Source organism: Hemitrygon akajei, chromosome 24, assembly GCF_048418815.1.
Source record: "Hemitrygon akajei chromosome 24, sHemAka1.3, whole genome shotgun sequence".
Classification (NCBI taxonomy): domain Eukaryota; kingdom Metazoa; phylum Chordata; class Chondrichthyes; order Myliobatiformes; family Dasyatidae; genus Hemitrygon; species Hemitrygon akajei.
In genome coordinates this window covers 18534594-18561491 of record NC_133147.1, presented here as the reverse complement: position 1 = coordinate 18561491, position 26898 = coordinate 18534594, and the positions used below count along the sequence as shown (strand labels likewise).

General features: G+C 42.7%; 1 protein-coding gene across 5 annotated transcripts in view; it reads left to right on the top strand.

Moving 5' to 3' along the window:
- The window catches only part of LOC140715927 (lysosomal-associated transmembrane protein 4A-like), a 35387-nt gene that overhangs the window by 4389 nt on the left and 4100 nt on the right, over window positions 1-26898 (top strand). For 2 of the 5 annotated variants that reach the window (XM_073028476.1, XM_073028477.1), the window contains exons 2-7: window positions 4954-5185; window positions 8662-8770; window positions 11594-11670; window positions 15193-15324; window positions 17778-17873; window positions 25752-25850. In XM_073028476.1, the coding sequence (XP_072884577.1) occupies window positions 5090-5185; window positions 8662-8770; window positions 11594-11670; window positions 15193-15324; window positions 17778-17873; window positions 25752-25850 (609 nt within the window). In that variant the 5' untranslated portion in view covers window positions 4954-5089. Of the gene's footprint in view, window positions 1-4682; window positions 5186-7337; window positions 7418-8661; window positions 8771-11593; window positions 11671-15192; window positions 15325-17777; window positions 17874-25751; window positions 25851-26898 lie in introns of those variants that run through there. The other 3 variants (XM_073028479.1, XM_073028478.1, XM_073028480.1) reach the window with 3 other exon arrangements.

The window sequence follows — 26898 nt, the reverse complement described above, 5'->3', positions numbered from 1 at the left end:
AGCATTTCTGAATACATTGCAGAACTGCGCAAACTTTCCCAGTACTGTGACTTTAGAGATGGACTTTCTGATGCTTTAAGGGACAGGCTTGTATGTGGCATGCATAGTCAGAGCACTCAAAAGAGGCTACTGTCAGAAAGAGATGTAACTTTAGAATGGGCATTGACCATTGCAATGTCAATGGAGACAGCAGCAAAGGATGTGTCAGAACTACAGAAAAAGAGTTTAGAATGTGAAATGCACAAAATGGCCCTGAATGGTGCAAAAAGGCAAAAATGCTATCGATTTGGCAAATCCTCTCATGATGCGAATGATTTTTGTTCAAAGAAGAATTTTTCAGCAAGTATCACAGACGAGGCCACATAGAGAGAGCGTGCAAGTTCGACAAAAAGCACAACCAAAGAGAAAAAAAAAACGCACAGAGTGAAAAATTTCAAACACAAAACTAAATGAATGCATAAAGTGACTGAATGTGAAACTGCATCAGACAACACAGAATCTGACAAAGGTGTGCTGCCAGGTCAAGAACTGTAAAGCTTCACAGAAATAGAACAAAACAGATATATCTGGTGTAAAAATAAAAATGGATCTGGATACAGGGTGAGCTTTGTATGTAATTTCAGAGGGTGACTACAACAGGCTGTTTTCTAAGCTGCCATTAGAAAAGACCTCAGTGATACTGAAGACCTACTCAGGAGAAAAAGTGCCTCCCCAAAGATAAACAGAAAGTAAATGTGATGTACAGAGGGAAAACACTGCAGTTAGAGCTTTATATGTTGAAAAGTGAGGGGCCAGCACAAATAAGGGCTTGAGAAAAGTTTTGTCAACTTTTCAGACATGAACGGTTGAGAAAAATCCAACTAGACCAGCACATAATCAAAGCTCTCAATGAGTCATTGACAGGCAACTGCAGCCCAAATGGCAGCACTAACCAAAGACTGTCACACTTGCTTAATGCTAATGAGGTGTTTGAGAAGGGAATTGGTAAACTCAAAGGCATGAAGGGCAGAACTGAACTGAAGAAAGCAACAAAACCAGGATTCCATAAAGCACGCCGAAGTGCCTAATGCTCTGCTTCCTAAAGTAGATGCCTAACCTCAGACCTTCAAGGCATCTGGTATTCTCTCCAAGGTTGAGTGGAGCGAATGGGCCACCCCCTTTGTCCTGCTGATCAAGAAAGAGGCCAGAGCTGTTTCCATATGCAGGGATTTCAAAATGAGCTTCAATCCTGTGCTGTATCCCCTGCCGTGAATAGAAGACATTTTTATATCTTTGGCAGATGGTGAGATGTTTCCAAAGATTGACTTGTCACAACTCTATCTGCAACTGGAGATTGAAGAGTGAAGCAGGAAGTTCCGCACAATCAACACTCACAAGAGACTGCTCCAGTTTAATTGCTTCGCCTTTGGCGTCACATCAGCTCCAGCAATTTGGCAAAGAGCAATGGGCCAAGTGGTCCAAGATTCCCAGGAACAAAATGTAACATCATTATGCTGGTAAGAATGATGAAGAGCACCTCCAGAACCTTGGTAAGGTGCTTACCAGGCTGAACGAGTATGGTCTGTGCGCAAAGAGAGGGAAATGTGAGTTTTTCAAGAATGGGATCTCATATTGTGGACATGTCATTGACAACCAGGGCTTACATAAATCACAAGAGACGACTGAAGCAGTGCTACAGGCACCCAAACCTGGAAAGTGTCACAACTCAGGTCATACTTGGGCCTCATAAACTACTACCACCGGTTTCTCCCAAACATTGCTACAGTTCTGCGGCCATTGAATGCACCATTGCAGACAGGAGCAAAGTGGGAATGGTCAGAAAGATATGAAAGAGCATTCAAGGAAACAAAGAGACTAATAACATCAGATGAACTGTTCACCCATTATGACCCATCTCTGCTCATCAGACTGGTGTGCAGTATTTCCCCTTATGGCATAGGTATCATCTTGTTACACACTACGAAAGATGGATCTGAACATCCGATTGCATTTGCTTCATGATCACTGACGAGCTCAGAACACAACTACGCACAGGTCAACTGAAAGGCCCTTACTCTAGTATGGGGAGTAAAGAAGTTCTACCGCTACCTCTACAGACAAAGGTTTACCCCAGTAACAGACCACCAGCCCCCTTGTATTCATTTTCAATCCCAGCAAGGGAATCCCAGTGATGTCTGGTACCCAGTTGTAATGTTGGGCACTTTTCCCGGGCGCCCACTCCTATGACATAGAGTTCAAGGGTACCAAACAACAAAGCAATGCTGTTGGCTTGTCACGTCCTCCACTGCTGACAACTGAAGAAAAAAAGTCTTCATTCTGTGACCCAGCAGAAGTGGACCAACTGTCGGTAGCAAATTCTGAAACACAAAGAGAAACAAGGAATGACCCGACATTGTCTAAAGTCTATGACGTCACCATGCAAGGATAGCCAGCTCATGTTAATCTTATGTTTTCAGAGTTCTCAGTGAGACGAGACCAACTGTCTGTATTTCAAAGAACCCAGATGTGTGGATCTCGTGTTGTGGTTCCCTCTAAACTGCGCACCAGAGTGTTAGAGAATCTGCTTGAAGGTCACCTGGTTACAGTCAAGATGAGGAGTCTCACCCAGAGCTATGTGTGGTGGTCAGGAATAGACAGATCGTAGACCTGACCAAAAGCTGTTCGGGATTCCACAAAGTTCAAAATGTACCCCCCACTGGCACCTTTCCACCCATGGGAGTGGCCGCCTTCACCATGGCAAAGAGTGCATAATGATTTTACTGGGGCATTCATGGACTCCATGTCTCTGATTGCTGTGGATGCTCATTCGAAGTGGCCTGAGGCCATATCAATGAAGTCAATCACATCAGAAAAGACTGGTTCCACTCAGAAGGCTATCTTCTCAAAAAAAAAGGCTTACCCAAACAAATTATGACTGACAACAAACTAGATAACACGTCAGAAAAGTTCAGGCTATTCATGAAGAAAAATGGCATCAAACATTTCAAGTCAATCCTCCCCACTCAGCAACGAATGGTTAGCTGAAAGGTTTGTCCAAATCTACTAGAAGTCCATTAAAGCAATGGACACGGAGGACATTTCTCTTTAGCACAGGGTGGACAACTTCATTTTTGTGTATCGGAACTCTGTTCATGCGACAACAAATCAAACACCTGCAATGTTGTTCATGAACAAGAATCTGAGATCTCGCACAGACCTCCTGAAATCTACGGTGGGAAGTGCAGAATAAACAGTTCAGACAGTTGCAAGGAGCTTTGAGGTTGGACAGGAAGTCCCAGCGCGTGATTACCGAGAAGACAAGCGGACACCCAGTAGGATAGCTACAAGAACCTGTGGATATCGGTGATCATACATAGAGACATCATGTGGACCTGGCACTGGATGCCCAGCCAAAGAGCACACCTGGGCCATCTGCGTCCAACAAGGCGGACACATTGCATCCACCGGACTTACCTCTCTGTGATGACCAGGTCACCAACAGAACGTAACACCTGCAACAGAGAAAGTTGTCTTTGACAAGATACCTGCCAAACCCGATGCCACTCCATAGCTCCAGAGGCACTATCCTGAGAGAAACAGAGTGCCACCCAAAAGACTGGATCTCTAGAATAGTGAAGTTAGTTATGTACTGTTTTTTTTTTAAATATCAAGAAAACACTGTTATTGTGAAAGCATGCTTATTTGAACACAGTCTGTTAAAGGGAAATTGAATGTTTTGTTACATGTACAGTTTTACATTACATTAACCTAAAGGAAGAAGGAAGTGCAGTGTACAGATCTATTTCTTTTAGTGCAATGACTACCCTTAGCACTAATTATTGATTGACAACTTGCCCATGTGCATTGATTCGTAGCTCTCTCTGCAAAGTGAATGTACAAGTTAACCAGCTCCGAGTGTGTACCTTTATTTATTTAATATGTAGCTGTGCAGACACAACTTTTCAGTCAAATTCATAATTTTGATGATACTTTGGTTTTATTTTTTGGCCTAATAGATGTTTCTTAGATGCACTTTGAGACTCAAATCTGTGGTTAACGTTGTTTTTATTTTCAGGTTACAGGATAGGTGCTGCCTAGGTACAGTGTATATCTTCTATAAACAATATTATTATCCGGGTTAGAAGTGAATGGCACCTTGTTTTCTTGGATTATTGTCTACAGTTTTCCTTATAGATGCCTTAATCATTAGATACAAGTATTCCCTGAGTCTAGTAGGTATACTTCATAGAAACATAGAAATATAGAAAACCTACAGTGCAATATAGGCCCTTCGGCCCACAAAGCTGTGCTAAACATGTCCTTACCTTAGAAATTTCCTCGGGTTACCCATAGCCCTAAACTTCAGGTTATGAATAGTATTCCACTTGTCTTTCCAAAAATCGTTAATGTTTAATAATTGCTCATTAAAACGTCTCTTGTCTTCCAAAGATTGCAAAATTCAGACCATATCTGGAAACGTATTCCCAAAGCACATCAACACAAAACAGCTTTTGTTTCATTTCTTGGTGGTGGGTAAGGTCCCCGTGAAATCTGTTTGCCCACTTTGCCATTTTTTCCACTAGTTGCGTCCCAATGGTATATTTCAGATATGCAACTGAAATTTACCACACTCTTCCTCTTGAGGGCTGTGGTACAAATACAAATGGTAACTTGCTACCGTAACAGCACTTATCACTTACTGAGAAATATTACCTCCTATCATAAGCGTCCCAATAACAGCACACAAAACTCTGAACAAAAACTTGACTTAGTGGCATTGCCAACAGTTACAGACGGTGTCATACAGCCAAAGGTAGAAACAGTTATATATCAAAGTACAATAAACTTCTCACAATAAAAGTGTTTTGTAAATGCAGTCATGATACGCGCTGAGTTCTAAGTGAAGGGATAAGGACATTTAAACCGCTTCTGGGGTTGATCTTTCTTTTTCTTTGTTGTGTCATGTGATATGAGGGAATGGAATCAGGAAGTGGCGAAATTCGATGTTACGCCGTTTAACGGACGTTAAACAGCCAGAACTAGCCGGTTTCACACCGACAACAGTTCGGTTCATGGTCCAGAGGAAAGAGAGTGAACATCAACGAGGAACATGGCGCGATTCTTCTCCAAAATGTACCATGGCAGCCACAGGTTCCTCTGCTGCCATGTCCGAACCGGGAGCATAATCCTGACCGCCTCTTACACGGTGAGTTTTTTAAAAAAAAAATGAAAACAAAGTGATGAAATGAGGTAAAACGTGAGAGGAGAATCTCACCGCCTGAGTGAGGTTAGTGAAGTGAGGGCTTGAAGCGCCGCCGTTTTATAATTTTTTTTTACCAAGGGTACATTTTAAAAACCTTTCGGCAAGCATAATTTCGTTTTAAAAGTAGGCAATCGACAATAAAAAAGTATTTTTTGTGAGGATAACAGTTTATTTTTGAAGTTTTAAGAGTGCCGGCCTTTTTAGTCCCTTCGTTGGCCTTTTCCCGCCGAGTGCCGGGAATAACGGTCCTTGGGCGCGCGTTCCGGCTAATTAAGTTTAGAAAATTGAAAGGTGCTTAAAATGTATTTTAAATTATAACACGTCTTTTCAATATGGCTACACGTGGATTACACACATCTTTGACCCAGTATTGCTGCAGTTAAATGTATGGTTCAATTTTTTTAAGTTGATCTCCCATGGTGATCCCTAAAGGTGATCAGACACTGACATACTCATTTTCTAATACTTGGAGTTGTGAATATTGTCTGCTATTTATCAGCTCTTTACCAGGTCCTGCTATAGACTACATCATGATCTGCCGAGTTGAGAATGAAATGAATTATTATACGCTCATCAGTGACAAAATTGCTAAAGGTCTAGTTGGAGATAGGTCGGTACTTGGAATTGGTTTATTATTGTCACCTTACCAAGGTACAATGAAGAGCTTGTCTTGCAAAATGTCCACACAGATCAGATCATTGCACAGAGCGCTGAGGTAGAGCAGAGTAAAACAATGGCAATGCAAAATAAAGCGAAACAGCTATAGAAAAGAAATTCAGTGCCTGTAAACAATAAGGTGCAAGATCAAAAGTAGATAGTTTGTGAGGTCAGGAGCCTTAACTTGTGGTATGAGGGAATTTAATAGTCTTAAACCTCAAGGACCTCTGTAGTAATATCATTTGGCAGTATACGTGTGCACAGTTGAGTGACCATAAATTGAACTTGAACTTGAAAACAATGTTGACAATTATTGAAAGAAGTACTGAATCACTTGATTTGTGATATGGCTGTCGCTGTCATTCCCTTAGAGACTGCTTGTTGGCCTTTAAAATGTGAAGATTCCCCCGGAAAGTAGCATCGTAAAATTGTATTTGTGTAAAGCCATGTTTTAATGTACACTTAAGCCCTCGAGCAGTCATACACTTTTAGGTGTTAGGACTATAGAACTGTAACTTCAGCTATATAAGTAGACTATTTAAGTCTCTGGTGCTTTAGGTCCTTTCATCTGGTAAAGGTGATCAGTGCTAGAGGAAGAATCATTTAATGCTTAAACAAACCCTAATCTTTGGGGTATTACCTCAATATAAACTCAAAGCAAAATCTGATTAAATTTTTTACAATATTGAAGTGACTGGAAGAAATCCAGTTAATATTCAGAAATGGTGAGATTATAACCCTGTTCTATGAAGTCCAAGAACAGGGAATATATATATTTTAGACCCATCACACTACACTGAGGTGAAGTTCCCTTTGATCTGTAAAAGGAACTTGGCAAGCACTTTAGAGGAAAAAGTCATTGGCAATTATTAAAAGAAGTGCTGATTTACTTTTGATTTGCGATACATTCAAAGTAAATTTTATTATCAGATCATATATGAGTCACCACATTCAACCCTGAGGTTCTTTTTCCTGCAGACATGCTCAGCAAATCTATAGAACAGTAACTGTAACAAGATTCAACGAAAGATCAAATGGAGTGCAGAAGACAACAAAACTGCGCAAATACAAATATAAATAAATAGCAATACAGTAAATAACGAGAACATAAAATAACAAGTATGGCTGTCACTGTCGCCCTGATAGAGACTGCTCCTTAGCCTTTAGAATCTGAGGATTTCCCCTGATTATAGCATCAAAAGCTGCATTATTGACTTGGTTTGTATTTGTGTAAAGCCATGTTTCAAAGTATACTTATGCCCTCAAGCAGAAACTAAAGACCCTCAGGTACGATGAAAAATCAGATGCATTCTGCTCAATGCCTCATTCAATATTTTTACACTCATAAAATATTAAATCTGTACATTATCTAATTGCATCTTTGGGGATCTTGTTGTGTGATGTTTCACTATTTGTGTCTTGCACATCTTAACTACAGCTGCAAATTGTAAGCCCTGCATTGCCAAGAAGCACCACAAGCCATTCAGATAGCATGAGATGGGATCAGCTTGGATGTTGGTACACGTTTTTAATATCTTTTTGTCATATAATAAACCCAAGATGCTTGCATGCAAATCATTGCAGTTGTATTTAATGATTTGTTTTCAATATGTTGAAAGTATTTCTGCCTTGTGTGTCTACAGCAGATAGCTAGAATATATTCCTCCCAACATTCCCTCTGAATCTGAGTCAATTATCAGGTTTATTATCACCAGCATGTGATGTGAAATTTGTTAACGTAGCAGCAGCAGCAGTTCAATGCAATACATAATCTAGCAGAGAGAAAAAATAAATTAAATAAAACATAATAATAAATAAACAAGTAAATCGATTACGTATATTGAATAGATTTTTTTAAACGTGCAAAAACAGAAATACTGTTTATTTTTAAAAAAGTGAGGCAGTGTTCAAAGCTTCAATGTCCATTTAGGAGTCGGATGGCAGAGGGGAGGAGGAGGTGTGTGCGCGTACACTCACACACATCTTGTTCTAATAGCGCACAAAGGAATTTAAACTGCACACAAACTCGTTGGCTTGTTAAGTATATTTCACAATTGTACACAAGCACATTTCCTTTTCCAGTTTCTGATGCAGACAGTGTTGACAACGTGGGGTTTGTGATGATTCGTCTGCAGATTTTAAAACTGGCTTATTTATACTGTTGTTATTGAAGAAGCTATTGATTCACTATGTCAAACTCCAAAGAAGCAAAGAGTGTGAAGTGCAGGAGAACTGCTAGTTTATTTAAAACAGAATCGCTTATTATCCTTAGAACAGCTTCGGGTTTACATAAAACATAGAACAATACAGCACAGTACAGGCCCTTTGGCCCACAATGTTGTGCCGACCCTTAAACCCTGCCTCCCATATAACCCCCCCCCCACCTTAAATTCCTCCATATATCTGTCTAGTAGTCTCTTAAATTTCACTAGCAATTTGCTTCCAAGTAAACATTCAGTGTGCACGTTATCACTGGGCAAAAAAATTGCGCAGCACAAGATTTTTGCACTCTCTGGTCATTACAAATTAGAGGGAGCTTTGCTTCCTTCCATTTCAAATGAAAATTTGTCTGCTCATCTTTCATTTTTGTGGATGTTTGACAACTCACTGTAGAAGATCCCTCCCCACTTTTTGTGGAGGTTTTAAGGAGGAATTTGCAATTTTCTCTCAAACAGGACATCTGAATGGATATATGTCCACTCTTACCAAATGTTGGCCGAATGACTGCTGTTAACGTACACAAATGCTTTGTATTCTGACAGGTCATTTGGACAGTAATGGCTGGATTTGAACTGGTGAGATTATTCAGGCCTGAGTCAAAAGTAGATGTTTCTTTGATCGGTTTGCATTTCGAAGGTGCTTTTCACAGAGGTAAGTAAATGCTTTGTATGCTTTATCTGGATTTTTTTTAATGCAGTTTGGGTGAGAAAATCTTCAGTGTTATTTGCAAACGAACTGTCCATTTCTTCTATAATTGTGAACTATCTGGAGAAAAAAAAAGTTATACTAAAGTGACTAGTTTTGGCAGCAGTTATTAAATTAAATGAAGGTTGATAAAGCTGACCTGAGTGGCCCTGTTGCCTATTCAGATCATATCTACTCTGTTGAGCAACCTTTTTCTTGGCCCCAATAAGCTCGTTTAAAAATCTCTTGGTGGTAAAACATATAAAATAGCCCAAGGATTTGAGTACCTCTGACTCTGAGTCAAAATTGTAGGTTTGGAGACCAATACATTAACCAGACTGAAATTTTAATGTAGTATTAGGAAGGAGCTTTCCCATCAGAGTTTCTGATTCTTGGGTGGGATTGTAAACTGCAGTCCCACCTGCCCCTTAAGTGAGTAAAAGAAGTTCTTTAGCAATATTTCAATGAATAGCGTGCATTTAGTAATACCGCACAGAAGCAGGGCCTTTAGCTCAACTGACCAAGAAGCCAATCAAAGTTTGGCTGATATCCCTTTTAAACATTCCTATCCATGTACCTGTCCAAGTATCTTTTAAATGCTACTATAGTGCCTGCCTCAACCAATTCCTCTGGCAGCTTCTTCCCTATATATATTACGTTCTACGAGAAAACATTGTCCATCAGGTGCCTTTTAAATCTTTCACTTCTCACCTTAAACCTATGCCTTCTAGTTTTTGATTTGGCTAACCTGAGAGGAGAAACTGTACATTCACCTTATCTATGTCTTTCATCATTTTATATATCTCTATATGGTCACCTCTCAGTCTCCTATGCTCCAATGAATGAAGTCTGTCCAATCTCCTTAAGCTCAAGCTCACAAGTATAGGCAGCACTCATCTAAATTGTCTTTGCATTATTTCCAATTTAATGGCCTCTTTCCTGTTACAGTGACCAATAATATACATAATACTTACACAACGCTGGAAGAACTCAGCAGGTCAGGCAGCATCCATGAGAAAAGAGTAGCCAATGTTTCGGGCTGAGACCCTTCATCAGGAATGGGGGGGGGGGAAAAGAGGTCCGTAGCCCAGTAATAGAGATAGGGGAGGGGGTAGGGCCTAGAGGCGCCAGGTGGAAAACCAATCAGAGGAAAGATAAAGAGGGGAGGGGGAGGGGATAAGCATGAAAGAACTGTAGAGATAAAGAAGCAGAAAGTTGAAAGGGGAGAGAGGCAGAGAGGGACCTGGGATAGGGGGAGGGGGAGGGAATTACCGGAAATTGGAGAATTCAATGTTCATACCACCAGGCTGGAGGCTACCCAGATGGTAGATGAGATGTTGTTCCTCCAACCTGAGCTTGGCCTCATCATGGCAGCAGAGGAGGCCATGTATGGACATATCTAGATGGGAATGAGAGGCATTCACCACTGACACTGCCTTCACCACTCTTGACACCACTTTCAGGCAATTACGTAATTTGTTGTACAGCACTTTGTGTTACACTTGTTCACTGTGACATTATTGCCCTGATTTGTTTTCCCAAAATCTGTATGCAACCTAATGGGCCTTTAAGGGAACCTAATCTCTCCTTGGCCACCCTTTTGCTCGTCCAATATACCTGTAGAATCTCTTCAGAATTTCCCTGGCTGTGCTTGCCAGATCTATATCTTTTTGTCCACCTGATTTCCCTTCTTTGTGTACTCAATGAGAGATTTGTTTGATCCTGCCTGTCTAAGCGTAATCCTAAAGTATGCCTCCTTTCTTTATCCTTACCATTTTTGCAATGTCTAGGACAATATTTGTCCCTAAGTTAACATTCCTAAGCTTTACTGCACTTTGTTTAAAGCACTTAAGGGCACTTTCACTGTGTTAGCAGGGGGCGTGTCCAGACAGGTCTATGTAGTTCACCACATGCTGCATCTGCGAGGCTGATTCCAGCGGCGCCATGGAAGTCCATAGCGGGGGTGTTCCCTTCTGCCGCCTACGTGGGGTGACAAGTCTATCGGGACCCAGAGGACTTGTGGAAACTGTGTAGTGGTTTCTTTCAAGCTTATATAGTCTTTTAACGTCTTTGTACTATTTTTACTGTGCCCATGATCTGTTTTTTATCAATTATGGTATTGTTTGCACTGTTGTAACTATATGTTGACTATAACTATATGTAACTATTTGGTTTTGTGTAGGTCTTGTAGCTTTAGTTTTTGGTTTATTGGGTGGTAGAGTTAGTCTCTTGACTTGGTGTGTCTGGGTAGTCTTGTTTGTCTGGTGGGTTTGGAGCTCCTTTCTGGGCAACGCGCTAAGATGGTAGCGTGATATTAATACGCAGCAGCCTCTCCGGACTTTTTGGGAATTGCCAAACGTTATGTGGATTTTCTGGTGTAGTCTGTTTTGTTGTGTGCTTTTCTGGAGGAACGTTGTTTCATTTTTTAACTGCAATGCAGTTGTGGTTTCTAAATGACAATAAACCAAAATTCACTTCATTTCACTTCAATTAAGGACCATCCTGTGGTTGAGAAAGGTGCTATATAAATGCCAGGTCTTTTTTTCTTTCGAGTACAATTTCAGTCCTAACCTAAGAATTATTAAAATTTCGGCTAATTAATCTATTGCATTAACTAACTCAATTAAAATGTAGTTCTGTGGATGGGACTCTTGAGTAAAATCGAATTATTGTCACTTTGCTGTAAAATCAAATTGTAGTCCATCACTCCTCAGGCAGTGTTTCATTCACAGAATGCTGATATTTCTCACAATTTCTATTAATGTATAAAAATGTACTATTGTCTTGCAGTGGACAGTTGTGCATCTCTTATTCTTGACGTTGCCCTGACTGCTGTCAGTGGCTTAGGAGTTTATGGAATTATTAAGGTAAGGATCTATCAGGTTTGGGGTAAAGTTAGCAAGAAAATAGCTGTGAATATTCAGTTTAAATTGTGCAAAGCCACAAGCTGTTTTATATAAGACAAAAGCTATATTATCATCAACAAATACAACTGGTAAGATTCCCAGGATGAAAAAGCTATGAACTTTTTAATCATGTTGGGCTACAAAGAAAGACTGTCTAAGTCAGGGGTTCCCAACCTTTTTTTTAATGCCATGGACCAATACCATTAAGCAAAAGGTCCATGGACCCCAGATTGGGAACCCCTGATCTAAATTAATCTGGTGCAGAACTGTCTCTGTAGAATGGTAATACTTGGCCTCTGTTTTTCATATGAGTAGAATTCAGCAGGGTATTTAGCTTTCAATAACACTAGAATTGACAACAACAAAAGGTTCAACTTTGTCGATTTCCTTCACTGCATTTGCAGCAAGGAAGGTTTCCCGTTGACCAATCATTTTCAAATGTTCATTTTATTTAAAAAGTATACATTCTCTGAAATTCTTCAATTCTCCGGGTAGCCAGAAAGAAATGAAGGCAGTAGGAAATGAAACCCCCAAATCCCACCTCCCACACAAAAACCGAGCAAAACGGATCAGGCATATCGACCCCAAAGTCCCCCCTCCTGCACAAAAAAATGAACAAAATGGATCAGGCACATTGACACCCCCCCCCCCCCTCCGCTCTCCAAATCTCCCTCCCCCACACAAAAAAAAACTGAGAAGATCGGGCAACAAAACACAGAATGTTAAAACCATGAGTGGAAAAAATGTTATCGTCCAAGTCTATATCCAAAGCACAGAAAAAATCCTGGGCAACACTCCAGCAGCAACAAGCTGTCCCCTCTCTGGCAGCATAGCAGAACGATCAAAAGACAGGTGGCCGGTGCCCATCCTCTTCGATGCTTCATTCACCCTTATCACTTTAGTCGGTGAATAATGGAAGCTTTAATCAGTGAAATGGAGTCAAATATCAGCTTGCACCCCGTCCTGCAGTATGCTCACTACGAGGTCCGTGCACGCTGCCTCTATCTCCTGGAATCTTCTCAGAGACTGCAGAGCAACTCCCAAATGATCTCCAAACTTCCAGACTTACCTCGATGCTTCAGTCACCCTTGTTGTTTTAAACGGCGAACAATGGAAGCTATAATCAGCGAAATGGGATCAAACATTGGCTCATACACTATCCTGCAGTCTTCTTGTCACAAGGTTCATTCACATTACCTCTGCCTCATGGAGTCTCAGAAACTGCAGAGTACTGAAGCACCCAAATGATCTCCAAACAGCAAAATACAGTCTCCAACAGATCCAGAATCACATCCAGGACAAGAAACAAACATAAAAGACATAAAAGAAGTGAAAAAGATGGTTCCATGATCTATCCAGAAGATGTCGACCTAAAGAGCGTTGTACGCAGGTGCCATCTTGACCAGAAAGAAGGGATTTTAATTCCAGTCCCCGCTTCACATTCCAATATGCAAGTCCACAGGTTCCTCAACTGCCACAGTGAGGCCACTCTCAGGTTAGGGGATCAACACCTCATATTCTGTTTGGGTAGCATCCATCCTGATGGCATGAACATCCAATTTCTCTAACCTCTGGTAATTCTTCCCTTTCCTCCTTCCCTCTTTTTCTGTTCCTCACTCTGCCCACTCTGGCTCCCCTCTTACTTCCCTTCTCCTCACCTGCCTGTCTCCTTCCCTTTCTCCCATTATCCACTCTACTCTCCTACTAGATTCCTTCTTCAGTGCTTTACCTTTTCCACCAATCACCTTCTAGCTTCTCGCTTCATCACCCTCCCTCACCCACCTGGCTTCACTTATCATTTTCTAGCTTGTACTCCTTCCCCTCCACCCACCTTATTCTGGCTTTTTCCCCCTTCATTTCCAGTCCTGATGAAGGGTCTTGTCCCAAAGCATTGACTGTTTATTCCTTTCCATGGATGCTACCTGACCTGCTGAGTTCATCCAGCATTTTGTATATGTTACTCTGGATTTCCAGCATTTGCAGAATCTCTTGTGTTTATTATCTGTTCAACTATCGGTGAATTCAGAGAATTATGTAGTTTACTTGACTTTCACCCAAGCCATGAAAACAGATTGTCCAGAAAATTACATATGTGTGGCCTTAATTTGTTTAAATTGTCAAGAATATTTCCAATTTTACAACTATGTTTGCACTTCAGAATACTTGATTAGCTTGATTAAGGTTTTAGGATGTCATGAGATCATGAAAAACTCTTTGTGATTCTAGAATGTAAAGAAGAAAATTGCATTTGATGAACTAGCATTTAAAAATTGATTTTAATGTACTGACATTCAATGATTTTGAGGACAGAGGCAGGACTCTTGGATTCATTTGTGGATTATGCCTGACCACCCACTATCCCAACCGTCTCCCCCCATGAATACATTGAGTGCATCTAGCTACAAAAAAAACTCTCAACCAAATAACAATCGCCTAACAGCCATCTTCTATTCCATTAGAGATGGTGAAAAGAAATGGGGAAAAAGGAAGTGAATTGTTTCAAAACTATGTGCCTACTGAACTAAGTCAGCCTTCTATGTTTTGCCTGCCTTAAAGTATAACCGTTTTTCTTTCTAAGAGAAAGCACTAAGGTGTACAGGTGTCTGCAATTAATGGACACTCACAATCGAGATTTAAGTGTGGCTGATTTTGTGGGTAGGACGTGCTTCTAGTGCAATAACAAAGCATATAGTACCTATATGTTCAGCGGCCACTTGATTAGATGCAGGAGTAGAGCCCGGTGTGGTCTTCTACTGCTGTAGTCCATCCAACTTCAGGATTTGAGGTGTTACTCATTCAGAGATGTTCTTCTGCACATGACCATTAAAACGTGTGGTTATTTGAGTTACTGTCACCTTCCCATCAGCTTGAACCATTTTTCTCTGACTTCCTGCGTTAACAAGGCATTTTGCCCACAGAAGTGCTGCTTACTGGATATTTCTTGTTTTTTACACCATTCTGTAAACTCTAGAGACTGCTGTACATGAAAACCCAAGAGATCAGCAGTTTCCAAGATATTCAAACCACCCCATCTGGCACCAACAATCATTGCCAGTCAAAGTCACTTAAGTCACATTTCTTCCCTATTCTGATGTTTGGTCTGAATAGCAATTGAACCTCTTGACCATGTCTGCATGCATTTATGTCAGGGGTTCCCAACGTTTTTTAATGCCATGGACCAATAATACTGTATTAAGCGAGGGGTTCATAGACTCCAGATTGGGAACCCCTGCTTTTTGTGTTGAGTTGCTGCCATGTGATATTTGCATTAACAAGTAGGTGTACCTAATAAAGTGGCCTTGAAATGCTAGAATATCATGCACTGATTTGATCAATTTTGGATGAATTCTGTTGACATTTAAAGTATAGAGTATCATATTTTGCATGAGTAATTATCTCATTATCTTTAAATTTACTAGCTCTTACACGTGTGGGGAACGTATTACTGTTATTGATATTTTCCATTTTTATTTTCTGATCTAGTACTATGCGCATTTTCTGATTCCATTTATAATTTACCTGGTAGTGGACTTCATCATCTATAGCATAGAAGTACTTGGCATCTTTGTTCAGCTGCCAGAATATGTACATATCACACATTATGTTCAAAATGTGGTAGGTGCCCTTCTTTCTTGCCATTTTAATTGAAAATGAATGGTTTTGGTTCCTTACTAGATTGTGGTTAATGCCTGGGGTACTGGTCTCCTTTAGAAATGTAACACACATTTGCCAAAAAGCCACTTCCTCTGTGTTCTTGCAGCCCAATCTGTCTGCTGTCACCTTCTTACTCCACAGCCGTATTCCCTGCAATTTCTGGTTGAATTCCTCCTGTACTTCCAACTTACTCCAGTGCTCAACGTGCAGCAAGCTGGAGGAACTCAGCAGGTCCGGCAGCATCCGTGGAAACGAGCAGTCAACGTTTCGGGCCGAGACCCTTCGTCAGGACGGAGGGTCTCGGCCCGAAACGTTGACTGCTCATTTCCACGGATGCTGCCCGACCTGCTGAGTTCCTCCAGCTTGTTGTACGTGTTGCTCTGACCACAGCATCTGCAGTGTACTTTGTGTTTACTCCAGTGCTCGAGTTTTCCAAGTAGTATCCCCTGTGACTGAGAATGATTGTGATACCTTTTTGGCCCAATTGATTTTTGTAGTGCAAAACATCTTTTTCATTCATTGCTATTTTCTGGTTTGATCCTGTTGTAGAAGGAACTCTTACAGAGTCTTTTAATTGACAACTGACATCAGAAATTGTCAGTAACTATATCTTGGTCTCCACCTATCTTGCATGTTTTCCTCCATCTGAAGATGAGATAACCAGGTGACAAATGTACTCCTGAACCTACCGTTGCTTTCTCAATCATTCAACAATGCTGTCTTTTCCTCAGGCTTCCTGGCTGACTCCTTTGGGCAGGTAGCAAAGCTGGGAATAGTGTGACCTTTTTTTGGGAATCTTTTGTGGGACAGGCAAGCTGTAAGGAGTTTGTATGTTTGCTCCATGACAGCATGGGTTTCCTCCCACAGTCCAAAGATGTACTGGTTGGTAGGTTAATTGGTCATTGTAAATTGTCCAGTGATTTGGCTAGGGTTGTATCAGGGGTTGCTGGGCAGCACAGTTCAAAGGCCTGGAAGGGCCTATTCAGCACTGTATCTCAATAAATAAAATTAACTACATGACCTGCCAAATATAGCGAACAAACTCCCCAGGGAAGTGGAGCTAATCTGCAGAATGAATAGGAAACTGTTCAAACTACTGTGACTAAAGAATCATTAAGTATTAATTTCCTTCATTTGAACACAAACAGAATGCAATTCACTTTGCCATGTCTGACCCTTACTCTCCAGAGAAGCTGATTCCTCACAGTCTGCTGTCTGACTTGGAAATGTGGTGGGTCTATATAATCTTGAAGATTACCAAGATACACCAAGTCCCTGATCGTATCACTTCCTCTATCACAAGATATCTACTTCCAGATGTGTTTTAACACACATCTCTATTGCACTTCAAGTGATCTATTGCTGAACCCCTCATCCACATTTGTATCCCTCCAGTCTGGAAACAAAGATGCAGGGATCGTATCCTAATCCGTGATAGGTCCTGCACATCTGTCAACACTGTGGTAGTAGTTGATTCACTGTTGATTAGTGCCTCTCTCTTTAAAATCTCAACCTCGTTAAGATCATCCAAAACTTTGCTGTCTCCAATCCTGCAACCCTGCAATCCTCCAAGAACTTCCTCCAATTTAGCTACATATGTTCTTCCTCCATAGTAGTGGTTTCCTCAGTTATCCATGTTCCCCAAAGTAAAATTCTCTTAAGTTCATCTGCTCCTCATTTCACTCTGATACACTTAACGGCTACCTGTTTTTGTTTAGTTGCTCCCGTTTATCCGTTTTAGAGTAGCTGTTAATTTTCATTTGTACAATCTTCACTCCTGTGAAATAAGATATAGAATTAGGCCATTTGGCCCATTGAGTCTGCTATGCCATTTCATCATGGCTGATCCATTTTCCCTCTCAGCCCCAATCTCCTGCCTTCTCCCCATATCCCTTCATGCCCTGACCAATCAAATCTATTGGATCCTTTTCTTACATTAAAAATGACACAAATACTGGTTTTTGAGATTTCCTTAAAGGTATGTAATCACAAGTTCTTGATTTTACAATTGGATTGGGTTGTTCTGTCCTTGCGACATAATGCAGGGATTCTAATCTTAAAACATATCTTGGCACTGTGTTGCAGATCTGTTAGTTTACTAACTTTTGAAAAGAAATGCTTACTACTACTTCTCTGTAATTATGGAATTTAGTTGCCCAAGTGGAAAAAAAAATTTGACTTAAAGTGGTTCACATGTTTGTTTGATCACAGGGAATCTTTATGGCTAGTGTACAGAAGGTATATTCATCCTATCGGGCGAGGTTGGGTTTGATTACTACTGAGTTACAGTGCCCATAATTAGTAACTCCATTAAACTGTTACTGTATTAACATCCAAAGGAAGAGCGGAATGAAGAAATTGTGCCATATTCATGTGACTTGTATTTTTAAGTAAATAATATTTTTCTTGCTAAGTTTTATTTCCCAGAAAAAGATGCTATTTCTGGCCCAGGCTCCAGCAAAGCAATGGTTATGTATTCACTTATGTTCTTAACAGTGATGCTTTTGAAGGTAAGAAATACAGATGTTACTGAATATAAAAAGTATGTTGTTGTCTTGATAAAACTATGTTAATTTGAACGAATTTTGGGATAATCTATTATTTTAATAGCTTACATCATATGGAAGCAACAGGTTGGTGCCAATGGTAAACTAGATGAATTGTAAATTGCAGTAATTAAGTCTACAACAGCTAAATGTCCTTCTTCTGTATCTGGTGTTAGTATTATCGTTCATCAGATACTGTAACACCAAAACAGCAAGCTGTTGGCAGGAGCAATGCCTCTCTCCTCCACATTAGGAAGAGAGAGAGCCGATGGCATGTCAGACTGTCCGGTGAACAGTAATTTGTGATGGGCTCTAGCTCATGGTCTCTTTGAGGACTTGCTATTCCTTGCATAGTGGGTGGCGAAGGGGGTGCTAATGCTTTTACTGAGGCAGGCAAAAGGAGGGGGTAGGGGAGGTTGACGCTTTTGCTGCTGCTTGGGCTTGGGAGGGGCAAGCTTTGGAGTTCGAACATTTTTCTGCCATTCATTCTTTGTGGTTTTTCTTCTGTTTCGTGGATGTCTGTGAAGAGTAAGAATTTCAGGTTGTATACTGTATACATTCTCTGATATTAAACTGAACCATTGAATCTCTTACATATTACTCTGTACTTCTAAATATTCATCTAAACAGCCTTCTGAAAAATAATATAATGTGTGTGTCTTAGTTAATGTTTTCTTTAAAACTGAAGAGCCACTTGGCCATTCAAAACTTTTTGAAAACACCGTGGACTACTCCTGCTTCTCTCCATTGAACCTCTTCAAGTCTGTTCTGCCATTTAATATGTCATTGGTGATCTTTTCACTGCACCAACCTGCTTTTTCCTTAACCCACTTAATATCAAAAAATTATCAATCTCTACCTTGAATAAGCTTATCCATCTTGGTTAAATAAAAAGTTCTTCTTGGGTAAAGAAAAATCCAACACTTCAGGTCCTCCAGGTGAAGACATTTTCCTCTCTGTTCTGAAGGACCTATCCCTCATTTGGACAGAATAAATGCTAGTTCTAACCACTCCATTAAGGGGAAACAACAAGTAAAATTTCTTGTACTTTTCAACAAAATCATTCTTTCATTCTTCTAACCTAGAAGTCTGATCCAACTTTCTTCAGGAGAAGCAACTGCGAATCAGAGTTCAGTCTAGTGAATCTTTGTTGAATTCCCTCTATGCATGTATATCCTTGGGTAGGAAGATCCAGCCCATGCATGTTTCAGGCATGGTCTCCCTTACGGTCCTATATAGTTACGATAGTACATTATTTCAGGATGAATTGAGTACTAGAATAAGAGGTTATGACTGATGTCAAGGTAACCTGGAAATTCGTAGTTTTTCCTTTCTTCTGCTTTTGAGAATGAATTGGATTTCCTTTTAACTCTGTTTCTTCTGGAAGAAAGGAGGCAGAGCAACTACAGTGTACCCTTGCATTATGGCTGTTTGAATAACAGAAATTTTACCCTTGCACAAAACCACTAATTACAACAAAAACTGTGGTGGTTAGCACAATGCTTTAAAGTATAGCGATCCTGTTCAATTCTCACTGCTATCTAAAGGTTTGTACACTCTCCTTGTGACCATGTGGATTTCCTCCAGTTGCTCTGGTTTCCTCCCATGGTCCAAAGATGTACCAGTTGGTAGGTTAATTGGTTATTGTAAATTGTCGCATGATTAGGCTAGGATTAAATCGGGGAATGCTAGGCAGTGAGGCTCAAAGGGCCAGAAGGGCCTGTTCCATGCTATATCTCAGTACAATAAATTTTTGAGCTACAAAATTTATGTGTGGGGTGGAATAACCAAGTAAACAACTATTTTTGTCAAGGGTTCACATTTAAGGATAAATCACAATACATTCTGCCATAATGTTTGGGTGTGCTATATAACCTTTTCATTTCTAGCATAATCTAGGAGTGTCATTTTAAATATAGAAGAGAAGATTTTGGAAGAACCAATTGGAATGATGAGATGCACAAAGTATAAATGTCATCGTATAGTTGCATGAAATGCTGTCTTTTACAGCTGTAAATTCTAAGTGAAATCTTAGCTCTTTTTTGGAATAAGTTGCAAAGTAGAATTAATGGTTGCTGGAATACTGGTATTCCAGGTCCTTTCTGTCTGTCTTTAGAGTAATTTATCTACTAGATGTATTGAAATACAGCAACATTTCAAATGTTCTGATGATTGCCTACAGTGTTGAAGGAGACCTTTTTGGATGATTGGACTAATTTTCCGTATAACCTATTATTGCATTGCCATCAACTACCCTCGATGGCCCCTCATCTACCCATTAAGCTCAATTTACAGTGAGCAATTAACCTACCAACTTGTATGTTTTTAACCTTGGAGAACTACAGGAAGAACATTCATTTTCCATACAGCACCCAAGGTCAGGTTTGAGTCACTGGAACTGTGCAACAGTAACTCCACTAGCTGTACCACGGTACTGCCCCACTGTGGTCAATCTAAGACATGCACCTGCCCTTTTACAGTCGAAACTCCCAACAAAACTTTAATCCTTATCCTGTGGCAACCCACTTTCTGCACAGGCGAACCGGCTCACAAATAACCAGCATGCGGGGAGAGACTTTGGTAATGCACCTCTGATGTCATTTCCGCCCGGAGAGGGCGGGTGCTAGGGATTTAAATACCAGCACCAGGAAGTTTGAATAAACTAGTCTCGAAACGACTTACCGACTGCGTGTTGTTATTTCAGCACTGTGTGTAGCACATCGCTACATTGGTGACCCCAACGGTCCAAACGGGATTTGGACCAAAGATGACCGACTCTTCATCTGTTCACGCAGTTTCGCTACAACTGCCGACTTTCTGGACGCTGCGACCACGCGTGTGGTTTAGCCAAGCAGAAGCCCAGTTCCAGATTTGGCAGATATCCTCTGATTCCACGCGTTACTACCATGTGGTGAGCGCCCTTGACCAGGAGACGGCCACCCAGGTTGCAGATTTCATACAGTCGCCCCCGGAAGAACGCAAATATGAAGCATTCAAGGCACTGCTCATTGGGACCTTTGGCCTCTCATGGCGTGAGCGGGGTGCCCGCCTGCTTCACCTGGACGGTTTGGGAGACAGACTGCTGTCAGCATTGATGAACGAGATGCTGGCCCTGGCTGACGGACACAAGCCCTGCCTCATTTTCGAGCAAGCATTCCTGGAGCAACTGCCCGAGGACATACATCTGCTGCTGGCCGACGCAGATTTCAGCGACCCCCAGAAGGTGGCGGCCTGGGCAGACGTGCTGTGGAAAGCCAAGAGGGGGAGCGTGGCGTCCGTCGGTCAGATTACCAGGCCACTCGCCCAACAGCAGACCAGACCAGGCCCGGCAGGGGGGCGCACACAACACAGAGGCAGGAGTGAGGAGGCCAGTGAACAGTGGTGATTCTACCACCAGCGGTGGGGCACAAAAGCCTGCCGTTGTCGCCCGCCCTGCCAGGGCCAGGGCCAGCTGCCGCTAATGACTATGGCAGCTGGCCACTAGGACAGCCTCTTGTACGTCTGGGACAAACAGTCAGGACGCCGCTTCTTGGTCAACACCGGAGCGGAGATCAGCGTCTTGCCCCCGACGGGGTACGACACCCGCCGGCAGTATGATACGGACCTGCGGCACCCACACAGTGCAGCTGCAGTTCGGCGCCAGCTGGTTCACGTGGGACTTCACACTGGCCGTGGTGGCCCAACCCACTCCTGGGGGCAGACTTCTTGCGAGCTCACAGCCTGCTGGTTGACTTGCAAGGGAAAAGACTGGTACATGCCGAGACTTTCCAGCCATTCTCCCTGGGTGAAGCCAAGTTGCCGGCCCCACACCTGGACTCCATCACGCTGTCGGACAACGAATTCACCAGACTCCTGGTGGGCTTCCCATCGATTCTGACACCGCAGTTCATGGCAGCCATGCCCAGACACGGGGTACAGCACCACATTCTGACCCAGGGACCACCCCTCCACGCCCGCGCACAAAGGCTCCCCCCGGAAAAGCTCCGCCTGGCGAAGGAGGAATGGAGGAATTGGGGATCATACGGCGGTCCGGCAGCCCATGGGCCTCCCCCCTGCACATGGTGCCCAAAGCAACAGGGGGCTGGAGACCATGCGGCGACTACCGCAGGCTGAACGAGGCTACGACACCGGACCGCTACCCTGTGTCACACATTCAGGATTTTGCAGCAAACCTGCACGGCGCACGGATCTTCTCCAAGGTGGACCTCGTCCGGGGATACCATCAAATCCCGATGCATCCGGACGACGTCCCCAAAACGGCTCTCATCACCCCTTTCGGCCTTTTCGAGTTCCTCCGCATGCCGTTCGGCCTAAAGAATGCCGCACAGATGTTTCAGCGGTTAATGGATGCGGTGGGACGCGACCTGGACTTCGCTTTCATCTGTTTGGATGACATCCTCATGGCCAGCAGCAGTCATCAGGAGCATCTGTCCCACCTCTGTCAACCCTATGCCCGAATGAGTAAATACGGCCTGACAATCAACCCGGCCAAATGCCAGTTCGGGCTCAACACCATCAACTTCCTGGGCCACAGGATTACTAAAGACGGGGCAACCCCTCTGCCCACTAAGGTAGACGCAGTCCGCCATTTCCCCCGACCCAACACAATCAAAGGCCTTCAGGAATTCATGGGTATGGTAAATTTCTACCACCGTTTCCTCCCTTCAGCTGCCCGAATCATGCGCCCCCTGTTCGCCCTGATGTCGGGTAAGGGCAAGGACATTACCTGGGACGAGGAGTCCACCGCCGCTTTCATTAAAACGAAAGAAGCCTTGGCAAACGCCGCGATGCTAGTGCACCCCAGAATGGACGTCCCTACCGCCCTCACAGTGGACGCATCAAACACGGCAGTCGGTGGGGTGCTGGAATAACTTATCGAGGGTCGCTGGCGTTTTTCAGCAAACACCTGCAACCACCTGAGCTCAAATACAGTGCTTTCGACCGGGAACTGTTGGCGCTATACCTGGCAATCCGGCATTTCAGGTACTTCTTAGAAGGCAGGCCGTTCGCCGCGTTCACGGACCACAAACCGTTGACCTTCGCGTTCACGAAGGTGTCCGATCCCTGGTCAGCTCGCCAGCAGCGACATCTGTCCTACATCTCGGAGTACACGACGGACATCCAGCACGTCTCGGGAAAGGACAATGTCGTGGCGGACACACTCTCCAGACCAGCTGTCCAGGCCCTGTCCCTGGGGGTGGACTATGCAGCACTGGCGGAGGCGCAGCAGGCAGACGACGAGATGCTCAGCTACAGGACCGCAGTCTCGGGTTTGCAGCTGCAGGACTTTCTCGTAGGCCCAGGTGATAGGACCCTCCTGTGCGACGTGGCTACCGGCCACACCTCGCCCCATCGTCCCGGCAGCCTGGAGGCGGCAGGTTTTCGACTCCAAACACGGTTTGGCGCACCCATCTATCAGGACAACCATCCGGCTGGTCTCCAGCAAGTTCGCGCGGCACAGACTTCGCAAGCAGGTCAGTGAATGGGCCAGAACGTGCACGCAGTGCCAAACAGCCAAGGTACAGCGGCACACTAAAGCCCCGCCACAGCAGTTTGAACCCACCCACCGGAGGTTCGACCACATTCACGTGGATATCGTGGGCCCCCTACCAGTGTCCCGAGGAGCGCGGTACCTCCTAACGGTGGTAGACCAGTTCACGAGGTGGCCAGAGGCGGTCCCGCTCACCGACACATCTGCCGATTCCTGCGCCCGAGCACTAATTGCAACCTGGGTAGCGTGCTTCCGGGTACCGGCCCACATTACCTCCGACAGAGGTGCCCAGTTCACCTCCAGCCTGTGGTCAGCTGTGGCCAGCCTGTTGGGAACGCAGCTGCACCACACAACTGCCTACCACCCACAGTCGAACGGACTGGTGGAACGCTTCCACCATCACTTGAAGTCGGCTCTCATGGCCCGCCTGAGAGGACCTAACTGGGTGGACGAGCTTCCCTGGGTCCTGCTTGGAATTCGTACAGCGCCCAAAGAGGATCTGCACGCCCCGTCGGCCGAGTTGGAGAACGGCGCACCCCTGGCCATCCCAGGAGAATTCATACCAGCCCCAAGGGGGCAAGAGGAAGAACCCGCAGCAGTCCTGGACAGGCTACGTGAAAGGCTCGGCAACCTGGCCCCCGTACCAACTTCACAGCATGGACTGACCCCGAACCATGTACCCAAAGAACTGCAAAACTGTAAGTTTGTGTTTGTACGAAGGGGCGGACACCGGGCACCGCTACAGCGGCCGTATGAGGGGCCGTTCAGGGTGATCAACAACAACGGGTCCACGTACGTTCTGGACATTGGGGGGGAAAGAGGAGGTTTTCACAGTGGACCGACTCAAACCAGCCCATGTGGGCTTGGCACAGCCGGTCGCGGTTCAGGCACCGCGGCGCAGAGGCAGACCTCCCAAACAGAGTCCGACCCAGACTGAGGACATTGGGGGGTGTATCGCCGGTTCTGAGTGGGGGGGTTATGTGGCGACCCACTTTCTGCGCAGGCGAACTGGCTCACAAGTAGCCAGCGCGCGGGGAGAGACTTTGGTAATGTACCTCTGATGTCATTTCCGCCCGGAGAGGGCGGGCGTTAGGGATTTAAATACCAGCACCAGGAAGTTTGAATAAACTAGTCTCGAAACGACTTACCAACTGCGTGTCGTTATTTCAGCGCTGTGTGTAGCACATCGCTACAATCCCTCCTTTAATAAAAGTTTGTACTTCTACAACCTGGATGATATGTCCTGAATAAAGACTATGACGGTACTTGCCCCTTTATTTTTACTCAAAATGTGTGCTATTGTAATATTTGGAGGCTAATATTGTAAATTCAAGATCAGATTGTTGATACACTAAATATATACTGCAAGAATTAAATTATATTTCTTTTTAATATCTTGATTTATCTAATAAATCAAGATGCTTTACTGAAGCACTAGGGGCAATGGACATGTCAGGCAACTTTCATTGAGAAATCAAATAGTTTGCTTTGTGAATAAATCTTTTCCCCAAATGGAAAATTGCTCTTTACTTGCAGTATCTAATAAAAGAACATTCCAAAAGATTAAAATGCAAAGTAATTCTCAACTACGCAAACTACTTCTTGTTTATCTGCCACTGTAAAGTTCAGAAACTAATAGCACTAAATTTAAAGAGATTAAAATGGAAAGATATTTCTTCCCCTACATTAATTGAATGGTTTTCTCAAGTGATGTTATGTCTTAGTTTGGAAAAAATTAGAAGTAGAATTTTTGATCCTGGATTTGATTTTGAGAGAAGATGGGGTTCTTTTGCCAAATATTATCATTTAATTTGAATTAAGTTATATGGTATCCTTCCAATTTTATTGTTTTATATAAATAAGAAATGGCAGTTGATGACTTTTTTTATATATATTTAGATGATGGTCAAATGTATTGCTCTGGGGGGGTTGATTCCTAATGGGGCTTTTTTTGTAGTTGGTGGGTTTTTTTTCCTAGTTAGATGAGGTTCTTTTTTTTCCTTTTTCTTATATATAAATTTTTTTCCCATTTTTATATTTTAAGATCAGTTTTTTTCTTCAGCTTTATTAATTGTATACATATTAATCTGTTGAAGTTTTGTATCATTTTATAGCTGTTGAAGATTATATATCAATAAAAAGATTCTAAAAATGAAAGTGAAAATGTTGGTGCCTACCAAACGTTGTACATTTATTTACTGGTAGGCAATCTCAATTAAAATGATAAAGCTGTTTTTCTAATCTGCCTAAGTTCTGATATTTTAGGGGAATACAGTATACAAATTAAACTCTCTTGTGTCTCTGTAAAGTAAGTATTGTGATCCAGATAATTTTCTGATTTTTGACCCTAGTGGTATTTAATCAGTACTGTCTGCCGATGCTTCAAGTTCATTAAGGAATTGGAACAGCAGAGCAACTTGGTGGACACTCTCCTTGATCTTCGTTCCCGGGTTCGTTTAACTTGATGATCAATAAGCTGGAAATAGATGAGTGTATTAAATGTGCTGCCTTCATTCATTGGGGGTATAGCCAGTAGTTGTACTTCTCATTACAGAGGTTTTGTTTAGAACTCTTTTTTTTAAGTATGTGGTCTGCATGTAATATTACTTCTATTGGAAACTAAGTGCATGGTGATTTTGGCTGTGATTTATGTTGATATGAACCTGCTGGCTTGTGTTATAGGGTTGGTTTTTATGAAATTGTTAAGAATTTGTGGTAGTGCACATGGTTAAATAGATAGTAATTTGCCCATAATTAGTAAGATTTTTAATGAAAACTTTAGATTGCTGTACATTTCTCAACTCTTCCAGAGAGATCGGATACCTTCCCTACTGACAGTCTGTCAGAGTGGCATGTACGATATGTGTGTTACTTGAGCATCAAGGTTATAGTAACAATGACAAATGATGAAAGAGAGCCAATCAGTGAAGCTGACAACTGCGAGATTCAAAGCCACCTCGGCTTCATATGTGTGGTCAAGAATCACCTTTGGTGATTATGTGACCTTACATGATTGGTCAATCACACTAACAGGAATAGTTTAAAGGTAGCTTATCAAACGGCAGCTCTATCCCGACTAACTTTCGGAATCCAATCTGATCCTTGTCCACATAATTTTCACTCTTGTGATCGTCTTCACCTTTGCCTCGCCGTTTCTTTGTGTGCCACTACCATTGTTCCATCCGTGTCAACTCATTGCCGTCATCAACATCTGGTAGCCATTCCCAGTTTGCGTTGTGTTCATTTTTTATTTTAATATCGCCCTGTTTGTGATTGATAAATACATACAGCACTATCTCTGAGCCTGATGGCAGAGAAGCCTTGAATTCTAATCCTGCTAAGAAACAGAAACTACAGAAAGTGCATCAGTGCAATGTTACATATCTGGAGTATGATTTTATTCCATTCCTGTTAGATCAGGGATGCCCCTTGTGTCTTATTTGTAATACTGTACTGTATAATGGAGCTGTGAAACCATCAAGATTGCAGGAACAGTTC